This window comes from Vulpes lagopus, chromosome 11 (assembly GCF_018345385.1).
Source record: "Vulpes lagopus strain Blue_001 chromosome 11, ASM1834538v1, whole genome shotgun sequence".
NCBI classification, from domain to species: Eukaryota; Metazoa; Chordata; class Mammalia; order Carnivora; family Canidae; genus Vulpes; species Vulpes lagopus.
Window position 1 is genome coordinate 47,958,192 of NC_054834.1, and position 13,859 is coordinate 47,972,050.

Genomic DNA, 13,859 nt, shown 5'->3' on the forward strand with positions numbered 1-13,859 from the left:
GGCCTGCCATCGCGTTCTCCTTCCTCACTGCATCGTGAGGGTCTACCGCACAGCTTTTAACCAGCTATTTGTAGAAGACCTTTTAGATTGTTCTTCCTTATTTTTTCTTCATTACAACAATGCCACAATGAACATTGTGTACATATAGCTTGATGCGTGGAGTAAGTGGGGTTGCTGTATCATTTCACCTCTTTGACTCCAGGCCTGGGGGAGCCTGGCACATCTTAGCCTGGCCTGGCACGGAAGCCCGAAGTACACTGGTTGCCTGGTCCATAGCCCGGCCCTGCTGATAGCTCCCATATGGGCCAATGGTTGCCGGCCACACTGGGAAGGACTCGGACGGTGCTATAATCCAGCTGACTTTCTGAAGTTCTTTGGGACTATGCCTCTTCTCTCCCTATCATTACTGCTTATTTGTTCATCCTCCAGGAGGCAGGACTAGGAAACACATGGAATGGGCCAGGCTCTCCAATGTCGTTAGTGGAGCTGAAGACTACTGGTCTGACCTGCAGTGCAGGGGCTGGCTTAAATAACGTTTGTGGCTATCTATGACTTTCCATGTTTCAGGCTCCATGCACTGGCCCTGCTTGTGCTTAAATGAGTTCTGACCAGTCTGCATCTGTATAAAGATTAGCAGGTAAAGCAGATTGTAAAGGAAACAGAAGTTAACATGTAGGGTGTATGGACAGCCCCCACCCCGGAGGTATCAGTATAAACCAAACTGACACCAGGCAAGGTGGTCTGTGAGGGCAGTAGGGCAACCCCCTGGGGAGGAATTCCGGCACCTCCAGGAAGGAGAAAGGAGCCCCCGCCTCTCTACAACTCAGCACTGTCTGGTTCCCGTCTTCTACCCTCGGGGAGAAAGTTTCACAGCAATTAGGCGCACATCTTTCTTCACAGCTGGAGAGAGAGGGTTGTGAGGCCCCCACCTCCTCTCCAAGGGGGTGGGGGAGACATCCAGGGTAGCAGCAGCTGTCTTCTCAGGCCTGTCATTAAAGGAAAGTGGCTCAGCAGAAGGCTGGAGAGGTCACGATCATAATCCTATGTAACAGGTCTCCAAGGGTGGGGCCCAAGATTTGGGTAGGGTAAGAAGGAGGGACCTAGGAGGAAGAAAAGATGGACATGGAAGGTAGAAGGCCAGAAAGAGAGGCTTGCATTTAGTATGAAAAGACCCAGGGCCCTTCAGAAGGTGACACAGAGTGACCATATGACCCAGCAATTCATTCCTGGGTCTGTACCCAGGAGAAATGAAAATCTGCTCAGGAATGTTCATGGCAACATAACTGACAATTGCCGGAAAGTGGAGTGGCTCAAATGTCCATCACCTGATGGATGGATAAATAAAACGTGGTACATTCATGTAATGCAATATCATTCAGCTATAAAAGGAATGAGGTACGGAGACATGGTACTACATGGACGTGCCAGGTGTAGAAGACTACATGTTGTATAATCCCATTAATATTAAATGCAGAGTTGGTATATTGATAGAAGTAGCAAGTAGATCAGTGTTGTCTAGGGCTAGGAATACCAGAGTGGGATAAAGGGAAGGAATCCCTGGTGGGTATAGGGTTTTGGGGGGTTGGAGGGTAAAGGCAATGAAAATGTTCTAAAATTAATTGTGGTGATGAATGCCCAACTCTGTGAATATGTTAGAAATCATTAAGCTGTATACTTTAAATAGTTGAATTGTATGTTATGGGAATTACATCTCAATAAAGTGATTACTTAAATAATCAATAAGAAAAAAAGAACTACATAAGGAATGGGAAGGCTTTGTTAGAAAACTGATGTTTCAAAAAGGAAAGTGAATGATAAAATTTACAAATATAGTTTCAAATGGTGAAAGGGATTTAATGGACTAGGTTTCTTTTTTAAAGATTTATTTATTTAAGGGGGGGGCACGTGAATGTAACAGCAGGCGGGAGGAGGGGTAGAAGGAGAGAATCTTCAAGCAGAGGACCCTGAGATCATGACCCGAGCTGAAACCAAGAGCTCAACTGGCCATCTAGGCACCCCACTGAACTAAGTTTCTCTCTCTCTCTCTCTTTTAGATTCATTTATTTATTTTTGAACTGTTTCTTAATGGAATCAAACGAATGCTTGTCAAAATTTATGAGATTTATGAAGAGAATTGTAAAATTTGTCAGTTGAAAAGTTTAAGGAAGAATTTGGTTTGGGGACTTAGAACTTTAATATACTGGATATTGATGAAAAACAAAAGATGGAGGGCTAAGTTCTTGTCTGCTACCTTTGGCAAGTTATAGTTTTGTCCCTCACCCCATAGTAAATTGCAAAATGCTGTATAGAGGGCATGCTGCAGAGAGAACAGGTAGGAAACTCAATCCCTCTCAGAAGCTTCCCTAAAGGAAGACCACTGTACATCTAAGCCCTAGCCATCTTTCTTTCATATGCAGCTGCCTACACTAGGCACTGACCAATGGGCTCCCAGGTTCCCTTAGTGGGGTGCCCCATTTGGAGTCCAGGCTACTGATCACTGAAGGACCTACCATCTGGATCCATCTCCTCACAATGTCACTCATGTTAAGCTGCTTACTCTGTCCTCTGTGGGGTTCTATGCCTGGTTTCAACAGACCAAGGTCCTGAAGCCATTTGAAAACCACAGAATGAGCTTAAGTAGAGAAAAAAGAGGGATAAGATGATAGTTTTGCTTGGAGTACAGGAAAGAGAGAGGACTGTGAGCTTCCTGAGAGTGAGGGCAGTGGCTTCTACCTCTTTCCTGTGTCCTTCACAGGAACAAGGGTTTATTTGTTCAAAGCAGAACAGGGCTAGGCTTAAAATCAATAAAGGTGAACAGTGAACTAGCTAGGAAACCATAGAGACCAGGGGAAACACATCAGACATGGATTCAGAGATGTGGCTTCAAGGGGAAGTGATATAGAATTCCTCTGGCATGTGGAAAAGGCATGGACTTGGAGCCACACATCTGGGCTTCAATGCCCCCTTGGCCATTTACCTGCTGTGTGGTCTTCAACAATGTATTTATTCTCTCTTAGAGCCTCAGTTTTCTTGTCTCCAAAAGTGGGGTGAAGACACTTATTAAAAGGTTGTTGTGATGATTTTTAAAAAGATTTTATTTATTTGAGAGAGAGAGAATGAGAGAGAGAGAGAGAGAGAGAGAGAGAGAGAACATGAGTAGGGGCAGGGGCAGAGGCAGAGGGAGAAGCAGGCTCCCTGCCGAGCAGGAAGCCTGATGCAGGGCTTGATTCCAAGACTTCAGGATCAGGATCTGAGCTGAAGGCAGACACTTAACCGACTGAGCCACCCAGGCGCCCCCGTTGCAATGATTATTAATTAAACGACTGGTTTTAAATCAATTAATTTTAAGTTAATTAGTGAGCTAAAGTATATGTACAGCATCTGACCCAAGGCCTGGCACAAACTTGGCATTCAAAAACCGCTGGTCCTTTCTCCTATTCCCCAAGTTACAGCTGGTATACTGCAATGTTCCATGGCTTTGGACGAGCTGGGCTTTCGAATCTACAAGTCTACTTTATAGATCTACAAAGTGCACAATGCCTGTGCAAATAACCTAACATGGGCTCTGTGGCCAAGGAGTTATTATTCCCTCTTAAAACCAACTATGGTTATTTGCACAGGCATTGTCTACTTCAGACCAGAGAGAAAGGGGGGTTCCTGCAAGATCCCAGACCAGCCAAAGCAGCTTTGGGCTCCTCCCTTTCCTGTTCTGCCAGGGTCTCCTTAACTCAATCAAGCACCTCACACTGTTGGAGACCCCTACCCTTTGTTCATGTCAGCTTCCTCCACTGACGCCCCATGACCTATGATGTCAACTGCCTCTAGCTGGAGTCAGTCCTGGAGAGGGAGCTGTGTCAGTTCTTTGGAGGTAACTTCCATCCTGCTCTCCATATTGCTGTGGCCGCTGATATTCTGAGGATAGCATAGCCCCAGCAGCATTTTTTAAATTCCTGCCGGACTGATAAAGGGGTACAGGATTAAGGGAAGGAACTAAGACAGCAGGAGGGAGTGGCAGTTCCCCCCCTCCCCCTGGCCCCCTCCATTTACATCCTAGACAGACATCAGTTTGGATCCAACTGGCATCTCCGCAGGCTTCTGCAGGCTGCGGGTGTGAAAACACAGGAGCCTGGAGGAGGGGAGACGGTGCAGACAGGGAGGGCTGCCGCGTGTGTTAAAGGATGAGCCGTGTGTCTGGGAGTCTGATGCAAAGTGCTGGCAGCTATAGCGCTTACACCAAAGACCGGTTCCAGGGGTGCAGAGGAAAGCTGTGTGTCTTATGCCCTGAGAAGTGCATGTATCAGCAAGTAGAACAGCATCTGTCTTTGCTAGAGATGCAGTCCTCTTGTTAGAAATAGAAGCTCAGAGGCGACTTGCCGTCTCAAACTCAACAGCCCATCTTCTGCTTAAAAAGGTGGGTTTAGCAGGGTGGCAGAAAAGGCTGAGGGGTGGAAAAGAGGCTGCATCACTTCAGGAGGAAGGAGGTAGATAGCTGTTAGGGGAACAGCTTTCACGGACTTCACTGCTGCTAACATGTCCCCACACCTAGCCTGCAGATCTCTGTGCCCCCAGGAGAAGGTGGCTAACCACAGGTGCTGCCTAAGGGCCCTGGAATCAATCAGTCAGTCTTGGCGGAAGGGGGAGAGATGCAAAACAGCTCCCAATGAAGCTTCCCCGCCCCTCTCCATCAACCCACAGTCCTGTGTCCTGAGCCCATGTCAACCAAGGTGGCCTGTTGTAATGTTTCTGGAGAGAGGAGGCCCGGCTTCTCTGCAACAGGCAGAAGGCCTTAGGAGCGTGAGTACAATGAACCAAATAGATCCATCTGGGAAACTGAAGGCCTGGGGAACTGGGAGGTTTCTCTGCCTTGTGTCAGAGGGCAGGTGTCTGCTCCGAGTGCCTGGTGAGGACCAGGAGCTGAAGTGCTGGGCTGGGGGAGTGGAGGGAGGGTGACAGATTAGTCTGAGTGGGGAAGGTGCCTCATGTGGGGAGGGAGGAGTGTGCAAAGAGCAGATGCCTGGGGCAGCTCCAGATGGCAGCTGCCTCAAAACAAAAGGAGAGGAGTCAGAGGGAAGGAGGACCCAGAAACAGATGACTTGCCCCATGAGGCTTCCGAAATCTGATTCCCACCTGGAACCTGGCTGCAGGTGGGCTGGGAGAAGGCTACCCAGAGTTTCCAATAAGACTTGGAACCGGCCACCCCAAACCCAGCCATGCGGGTCCTGGGGCTGGACTGCTGGGATTCAGATTCAAGCACAGGCCCTTTCTGAGATGTGGAGCTTTGGGCACATGCCTGAATCTTTCCGTATCTCGGTCACCAGTAGACTGTGAGCAATAACGGGTCCTGTTTCGTAGGTTTGTTGTGAGGATTAAATGGGAAAGTCACGTCAAGTCCAAAGCACAGCTCCTGGTGCATACAAGGAGCATTCAAAATGTTGATTATTATAAGAATGATAGCTCCCTTCTCCCTGAACTTCTTGTTTCATCAATAGCCATAGGTGCCTGCTCATGTGTACTCTCTGCACTCTTTTTTTTTTAAAGGTTTCTCTGTGTGTCTGAAATTCCTTTGACCCTTTGACCCCTCATGGTGTGTGCCTGAGACTGGAGGAAGCAGCGCAGTGTCATGGCAAGAAAAACAGGGCATCTCAGCTCTAGTACAGGCTCTGTTGCCAATAAATTTTGTGAATGTTGGAGAAATAATTTCTTGAGCCTCGGTTTAGTCCTCAATCAAGTGGAATGAAGACACTAGCCTTGCTCGCACCACAGAATTATCATGAAAGTCAAATGACATATTGAAATGGACACACTATAAAAATCAAGTTCTGAGCCACTACTAGGGATTGTTAGTTAGATTGGAAGGGTTTGGAGGTGCGACCCAGCACAAGTTTGCTTGGCATCAGCCAGATGTGCTGCTGTATCAGCCGGATGTGCCGCTGCGCTGTGGTGCTGCTATCATCTGAGAAGGGAAGGGTCCTCAGGCGGGGGGTCTGGGGAGGCAACCCATAGTACTTGTGCCCAGGGAGGGCAGTGAGGGGCTTTGGAGGGTAAGGGATTGACATGAGGGAGGGTACATGAAAAAGTGCCAAAAGTAGGGGCAAGGTAACACAAAGCTGACCACCCCCTGATTCTGTCACAGACCCGGGGGGTCTGTTCCCATGCCATTTTACTATCTTTGCATGTCCATGAAAATAGCCTGGCATACCACTTTTGCGATGAGAGTCCTCCAAAAACAGCAGAACAAAAGAATGGCGCCTCCCACCCTCAAGGTCAGGCAGTGTGTTCCAGTTCAATATTAGTAACAATGATTCAGAGACTCAGATGGATTTCCCAAGGGGTCCCTGAAATCTGACAGTTTTAAAAGCAAGCTGTAGCCCTAAAAGAGCCCACACAGAAACTACCTTGATGAGACAAGTATATCTGAGCTCTGTTCATAGGATAAATAATAACAACTTTCATTTACTGAACACCTGCTCCATGTCAGGCACTGTGCAGCACTCTTTATACATTTAATCTTAAATCTTTACCAGATGTCCACTAGTATCCCCATCGTATAAACCAGGATACGCAGGCCAGGAGCAGTCAAAAACACTCCTAAAGTCGCCAAGCAAGTAGAGCTGGATTTTGTCCAGATCCCGAATACATGTCATCAGCATGCTCTGCTCCCACCTTTCAACCCCCTCCCTGTACCACCCCCCACCCCACAGCCCCATCTCCAACTTCTGGGAGAACAGGAAAAAGGGGCTGGAGAGAGAAAGACCGAATGCCACGAGGCAGAGGTGCCCAAAGTCAAGAATAAGGAAACTTCTCTTTGTTCAGGCCTCCAGGCCGTTAGCTAATGATCTGTCACCAGTGACTCCTCGGTTAAAATAGCAGCCTTCATTGCCCACATTTCCTCCCCTGCCACTCCAGTCTGAGACTAAAACAGGAGAGGCAGGCAGCAGGAAATTCTAGCTGAGAATGGAACAATGCAGACCGTACACACAGAGTCTGCTTTAGGGATGTGGGCCTTGGGTTGCTTACTGGTCCATCTGCTGGGCCCCCATGTACCCCTCAGAGGAGGGGTTCTCCAGACTGCCCCCCATATGCTGAGGCTGTCATTCAGGAGGCTCTCAGGGTGTGGAGGCCATGCTATGGCAGGGAGGGGTCGTGGAGGGTGTGGGTCACAAAGCTGTTTCCCCATTTTTCAATTCAGGTGGACAGTCGGGACAATGACGAGACAAATGTTACTGACTGCATCTGCTGGAGGAAAGAAGCAAAAGTCTCCCCAGTGCCAGCCTCCTTGCAAAGGAGAGCCTGGAGGTCTGGTTCTGTGGCCTGCTCTAGGGAGAAGGAGATGTCCTTTTACAAAACTGGGGAAGCCAAAGAACCTTGGCTCATCAAAGAGAAGAGGAGAGGCAAGAATCTCCCCCCACCCCCCTGCTCAGAGTCATGTGCACCAGCCAAGCCCCACTCCCCCACTCGCCCCACTCACCGTCTCTGCCTCATTCAGCCTCCTTCTTGCAATACCAGAGGCTCTCTTCCAGCCTGCAGCAGGGGAGGAAACGCCAGTATCCCAAAGTGCACATAAGTCAATCAACCTGTCACAAAGCAAGCACAAAGAGCCCTGGGGTCACTCTAGGAAAGAAAGAGAAAAGGCTTTGTGGTCTGCAGCCTGTCCATTCACTGGGAAATTACATCTTTGTCCACACCCCTTTGGAAAGTTTTGCTTAGCATAATGATACCTTTGTTTAAAGAATTCAAGACACCGTGCAAGAAATGAGAGTGATTCTGCAAGGTGCCTAAACATGTTGGATGCTGGCGGTCTCTTTCCTCCATAAGATCATTATTAGTGCCCTGATATCATAATCTAATTGCTGATTCCCTGTTCACTTAAAGGAGTTAAGCCCTATCTCGGAGAATTTCTCCTATACCCGTGGGGGAATTTACTCATAATTACCTCATTACTTGTCTTAACTTAGGAGAACTATTATGTTTTTCTTCCCCATCTACAGAGTTCCCCACAAAGAAATCTATAGCATATTGAGAGGAGAACTAATTTTAGGGTCAGGGAACATGGATTTGAAGTTCTAGTTTGTTATGTCATTTAGGGTGTATCGCTTCCCTGCATGTGTCTGAGTTTCTTCTGCTCTTTGACCTGCAATCCCAGTTCTAGGAGTATGTTTGAAAGATATACTATGTGTCTATACTGTGATCTCTACAGTTAAGTACAACAAACATGGTAGGAAAAAAGTGTGTTTAATATGCTATCATTTATTTAAGAAAGGGAGAGAAATGCAAAGATAAATATGTATTTGCTTATTTTTTTTAAAAAATATAATAAAAGGATAAAGCATAAAATAAAATTTAAGAGCTACTGAGTGGCAGTTATGGTCAGTTATGCATCTGACCCTTGGTTTTGGCTCAGGTTGTGATCTCAGGGTCCTAAGATTGAGCCCTGTATCAGGCTCCATGCTCAGCAAGGAGTCTGCTGGAGACTCTTTCTCCCTTTCCCTCTGTGCCTCCACCCTGCATGCTCTCTCTCTCTCAAATAAATAAATAAGTCTTAAAAAAATAAAAATTTAAAGACCTACAGAGAGGGAGAGGAATGAAGTGGATGGGACTGGGATAGAAGCTGGGTTTTAAATAGACCTTATTTTGTGAATTTGCTTTGGAACATGTAAATATCTGACATAATTATAAAAGCACAATTAATATTTTTAAAAGAAATGCCTAAAATTAAAATAAAATACAGCAAATGAGTTTATAGAGAAACTAAAACATAGTAATTTGAATATATATCCTTGAAAGGATATAGTTAAGAATAAAAGGAACTGCCCCATTCCTGGTGCCCCTCCAATCCTAAACTGTTTTCAATAATCATATTATCAATGGTACTGTTATATTCTTCTTACTATTATTCTGAGACTTTTGTAGTGTATTGTGGAATAAGTCAAATGAATAATAATACTGATGTTGCTAAAAAAAAAAAAAAAAAAAGATTTTCTTCCTGAAAGGTGATACAGATGTAAAATTGACGAGATCAGGTAAAAAGTCTGTAGTCCTGATTGTTAACTGGAGTATCAGGATGAATTTCAGGTTTTATCTTCCACACACATGCATGCATGCACACACATGTATGCACACACACATACACACACACTCTCTTGAGCCCTGTTCACTAAGACCTAGAAACAAGGATCATCCCAGGAGAATTGAGCACCTCTGGCAATCAGTTTATGAACTCTAAATACCATCCCCCTCAAAGGAATCAGGCTTCCTTGGAGAAATGTCTGAGGCAGCAATTGTACAAGATAAACCTAGAACATCTCACCAAACTAAAAGATCAAACACATTGTCAAAAACTAGAAGAGTCATGCCAAAAGAACTCAAAAGCCAACCAGAATAAGGTTTCCTTGGTCAAACTGGACATCAACAAGGATCATAACTGCAGCAGATTGAAACATAACAAGTATGTTATGAATCCCTAAGAATATCTTTTGCAACTCCAAATAATCCATTTTAAGGATGTTAGGGAAATACTTCATAATTTTGAAAACGAGTCAGTAAAGCAAAAGAAGAAAAGGTGGGAAGGGTATAGTTGAGGCAAGACTGGCTTTGTACTAATGATTGTTGCAGACAATGATTGGCACATCAGGTTTGTTACATAATCTTCTCCTTTGCAAAACATTTTCAAAATACAATTTTAAATGATAGAACAGACTGAGAAACAAGAAATTATTAGAATGCTAATTCTTTTTTTTTAGAATGCTAATTCTTGAAACACTTTTGAACCATAGTTATTTGTTGTTTTTTTTTTAATTTTGTTAAAAATTTATTTATGATAGGCACACAGTGAGAGAGAGAGGCAGAGACATAGGGAGAGGGAGAAGCAGGCTCCATGCACCGGGAGCCCGACGTGGGATTCGATCCCAGGTCTCCAGATCGCGCCCTGGGCCAAAGGCAGGCGCCAAACCGCTGTACCACCCAGGGATCCCGGACCATAGTTATTTGATCCTAACAACAATCCAGTCTGATGACAAAGGATGCAGATATTATTATTCCCATTTCACACTGGAGGAAACAGGTGTAATAAACCCATTGAGTCAGTATTCAAACCCAAGATTCTTATCCCAAAGACCCACTATTCCACAGCTGCTTCTTTAATCTCGCCATTTGTATATCTGGGTTAATAAAACTTTCCTTGCCTATATGAGGGCATTGGGGGGTCTACAATGAGATAATGTACAGGAAAACACTTGAAAAACAAATCCTTGTACTGTCATTTGAAAATTGGGGATTAGATCTGCCCTAAGAAGTTGCTGTGAGTATCAAATGGGAGCTGTGATTTGAAGAGAGATGGACAGATAAAAAGCCAGCCAGCCAGAGAACCTTAAAGATGAGGAGGTTATAACTACCCCCAATGTTTTTATCATCATTGCTCATAGGACTTCAAGGTTAAGTGGGAAGGGAGACTTAGAATCCATGGTAGAGACTCTCCACCTGATCCAGGGATAAAAAGATCCAGGAAGGATACCTGATACTCTGGGTAGGAACTGTGATCAAGAAAGAGATCCAATATCCCACAGGCTGCAAGAAGAGAGACTCTCAGTCACAGATGCGTGGGGACCACTCCCAGGGTGCTGGGCACCTGAGGTACCGCCTCCATATACTAGAAGGCCAGACACCTGCTGGGTTCCTATGAACGAGGCCTGGGTTCAGGGGGGCACAGTGGGCAGTGGAATGTGCCCCCAGCAATAAGGGGCAGGCAAAGCATGTCCAACTAGTGACTGGAGGGAATATGTGGGGTGGCTCACTGGCTCCCAAACTGCTATCCCTTGGCGTTCCTATCTCAATGTCTGCGTGGGGAGAGTTTACAGATTTCTTCTTAGCAAATGTTTATTCTCAGATTGTCCTGCCCTTGGTCACAGAATAAACATGGGGCTGGGGGAATCTCCAACACCCTCTTGCCTTGGAATTCTAGGATTCTATATGTGTGTATTTCTGAGGACATACAAAATTAAAATTCTCCTGAGTCCTGGTTCATGTCCCTCCTCCCCCTGGATATCTAATCTGTGCACAGGAAACAAAGACTTTTTTTTTTTCTGTCTCTACTTCTTTCTGGAGGTTTTTACTTAAGCTAAGCATTGAAAAAATTATTACTTTTTTTGAATCGGTAATTCCTCACATGATATGAAATTCAGAAGATACAAAAGAGTATACAATAAAAGTATATTTAAAAAGTATATACAGGGACACCTGGGTGGCTCACTGGTTGAGCATCTGCCTTTGGCTCAGGTTATGATCCTGGGGTTTTGAGATCAAGTCCCACATTGGGCTTCCTGCAGGGAGCCTGCTACTCTCTCTGCCTGTGTATCTGCCTCTCTCTGTGTGTCTCTCATGAGTAAATAAATAAAATCTTCAAAAAAGGTATACACAAGTATATGAGTATATATAAATATATGTAAGTAAATTCCCCCCCAACTCCATCTCCTAGCTTCCCAGTTCCATTCAGCCCCTGCTCCTGGCCAGCCACTGTTACCAGTCTCTTGTGTATCCTTTCAGAGGGTGGCTGTGTATACCTAGATACACATTTAAAAAAAAATTATAGTATACATATTTTCACCTACCTTGCTTTCCTCAGTTAACAAACATCTTAGATATCTATCTTAGCTCAGGTAAAACTGCTTTTAGTAGTTGCATAGTATTCCATTGGATGAACATGTCATATTTATGTGCTCAATCCTCTATTCTTAGACATTTAGAATGTTTGTAATCATTAGATGCAGAAAATTGTTGCAACTACACATCCTTGGATATATGTGATTTCTCACACTTGCAAGACTATTTTTAGGATAAATTCTTGGATGCAGAATTTCTGGGTCAAAGGGAATGTGGCCAAATTGCTCTCTGTGAAGACTGTGATAATTTATACTCCCACCAGCAATATTTGAGTTTCCGTTTCCCACTTTTCCAATATGCTGTATTACTAGTGTTTTTTTTTTCCCCTTTGACAAGCTAATTGCTTTTTTTTTTTTCTAATTGCCTTTTGTGGTTCACTTATAAATGAATTTGAGTATTTTCCTTTTCTTTAACTGTTCTATGCTTTGTGCATTTCTCTACTGGGTAGCTAGTTTAGCCTTATCAGTTTGAAGTAACTCTTTACTTACTAGGAAAATTAACTATAAAGAGTTAATAAGGAGCTTGAAATTTTTTCCACATCATTATTTTCATCCTGAATTTATCTGTGTACTAAAATACATATATTAGAAAAGAAGAAACGTCTTAAATCGATAATATGAGGTCCCACTTCAAGAAAGCAGAGAGGAGGGGCACCTGGGTGGCTTGGTTGGTTAAGTGTCTGCTTTCAGCTCAGGTCATGATCTCGGTGTCCTGGGATGCAACTCTGGGTCAGGCTCTCTGCTCACAGGGGATCCTGCTTCTCCCTCTGCCCCTCTTCCTGCTCTTGTTCTCTTTCTCTCTCTCTCTCAAATAAATAAATAAAATCTTAAAAGAGAAAGAAAGAAAGAAAGAAAGAAAGAAAGAAAGAAAGAAAGAAAGAAAGCCAGTTAGCAGAGAGGACCAAATAAACCCAAACCAAGCAGAAGGAAGGAAACAAGAAAGCAGAAATCAATGAACTAGAAAGCAAAATCAATATAAAAAGATTAATGAAATGAGCTAGTTCTTTCTTTTTTTTAACATGAGCTAATTCTTTGAAAAGATCAATACAGGGGCACTTGGGTGGCACAGTGGGTTAAGCGTCTGCCTTTGGCGTGGGTCATGATCCCAGGGTCCAGGGATTGAGCCTCATGTCAGGTTCTCTGCTGAGTGAGGAGCCTGCTTCTCCCTCTCCCTCTGCCTGCTGCCCCCCTGCTCGTGCTCTCATTCTCTCTCTCTCTCTGTCAAATAAGTAAAATCTTAAGAAAAAAAAAAGAGCAATACAATCGACAAACTAGGGATCCCTGGGTGGCGCAGCGGTTTGGCGCCTGCCTTTGGCCCAGGGCGCGATCCTGGAGACCCGGGATCGAATCCCACATCGGGCTCCCGGTGCATGGAGCCTGCTTCTCCCTCTGCCTGTGTCTCTCTGCCTCTCTCTCTCTCTGTGACTATCATAAATAAATAAGAATTAAAAAAAAAAAAAACTAGCAAAACTGAAAAAGAAAAAAAGAGATGACACAATTGCCAATATCAGGAATGAAAAAGCAGATGTCATTAAAGATCCTCCAGACATCAAAAGGATAATAAGAAAACACTACAAACAACTCAACACATAAGTTTAAAAGCTTACTCAAAATGGACCAATTCTTGTATCCAAAAATACAAACAACTGCAACTCCTAATATGCAACAGATAATTGGAATGGCTTCATAATTATTAAAGAAATCTAATTCATAATTTAAAAGCTCCCAGAAAAGGCATTTTTAGGCCTAGACTGTTTCACTGAAGAATTTTAACAAACTTTTAAAGAAGAATCAACACCAATTTTAGAAAATCTCTTCCAGGGATGCTTGGGTGGTTCAGTGGTTGAGTGTGTCTGCCTTTGGCTCAAGGCATAATCCCAGGACTCTGGGATCGAGTCCCACATCAGGCTTCCTGCATGAAGCCTGCTTCTCCCTCTGCCTATGTCTCTGTCTCTCTCTCTCTCTCTATCATGAATAAATAAATAAAATCTTAAAAAAAAGAAAAAGAAAATCTTTTCCATACTGTAGAAGAGAACACTTCCCAATTCATTTTATGAAGCTGTGACTCTGATACCAAAATCAGACAAATACAGAAAAAAAAAAAAGAAAACTAAATATCTGACAAAACATAGAAAACTATACCTCTAAAAAAAAAAAAAGAAAACTATACCTCTGATGAATATAGATATGAAAATCTTTAAAAAT

At 44.1% G+C, this 13,859-nt stretch overlaps 1 protein-coding gene across 25 annotated transcripts in view; it reads right to left on the minus strand.

Annotated features, from left to right (window-relative positions):
- Positions 1 to 13,859, minus strand: part of NFASC (neurofascin) — a 181,112-nt gene that overhangs the window by 87,792 nt on the left and 79,461 nt on the right. For all 25 annotated transcript variants that reach the window (XR_005990680.1, XM_041774179.1, XM_041774161.1 and 22 more), the window contains exon 2: positions 7,469 to 7,574. Coding sequence is in view for 22 of the 25 variants with exons in the window: in XM_041774179.1 (XP_041630113.1) it covers positions 7,469 to 7,574 (106 nt within the window). In the remaining 3 variants the exon portion in view is untranslated. The remainder of the gene's footprint in view (positions 1 to 7,468; positions 7,575 to 13,859) is intronic.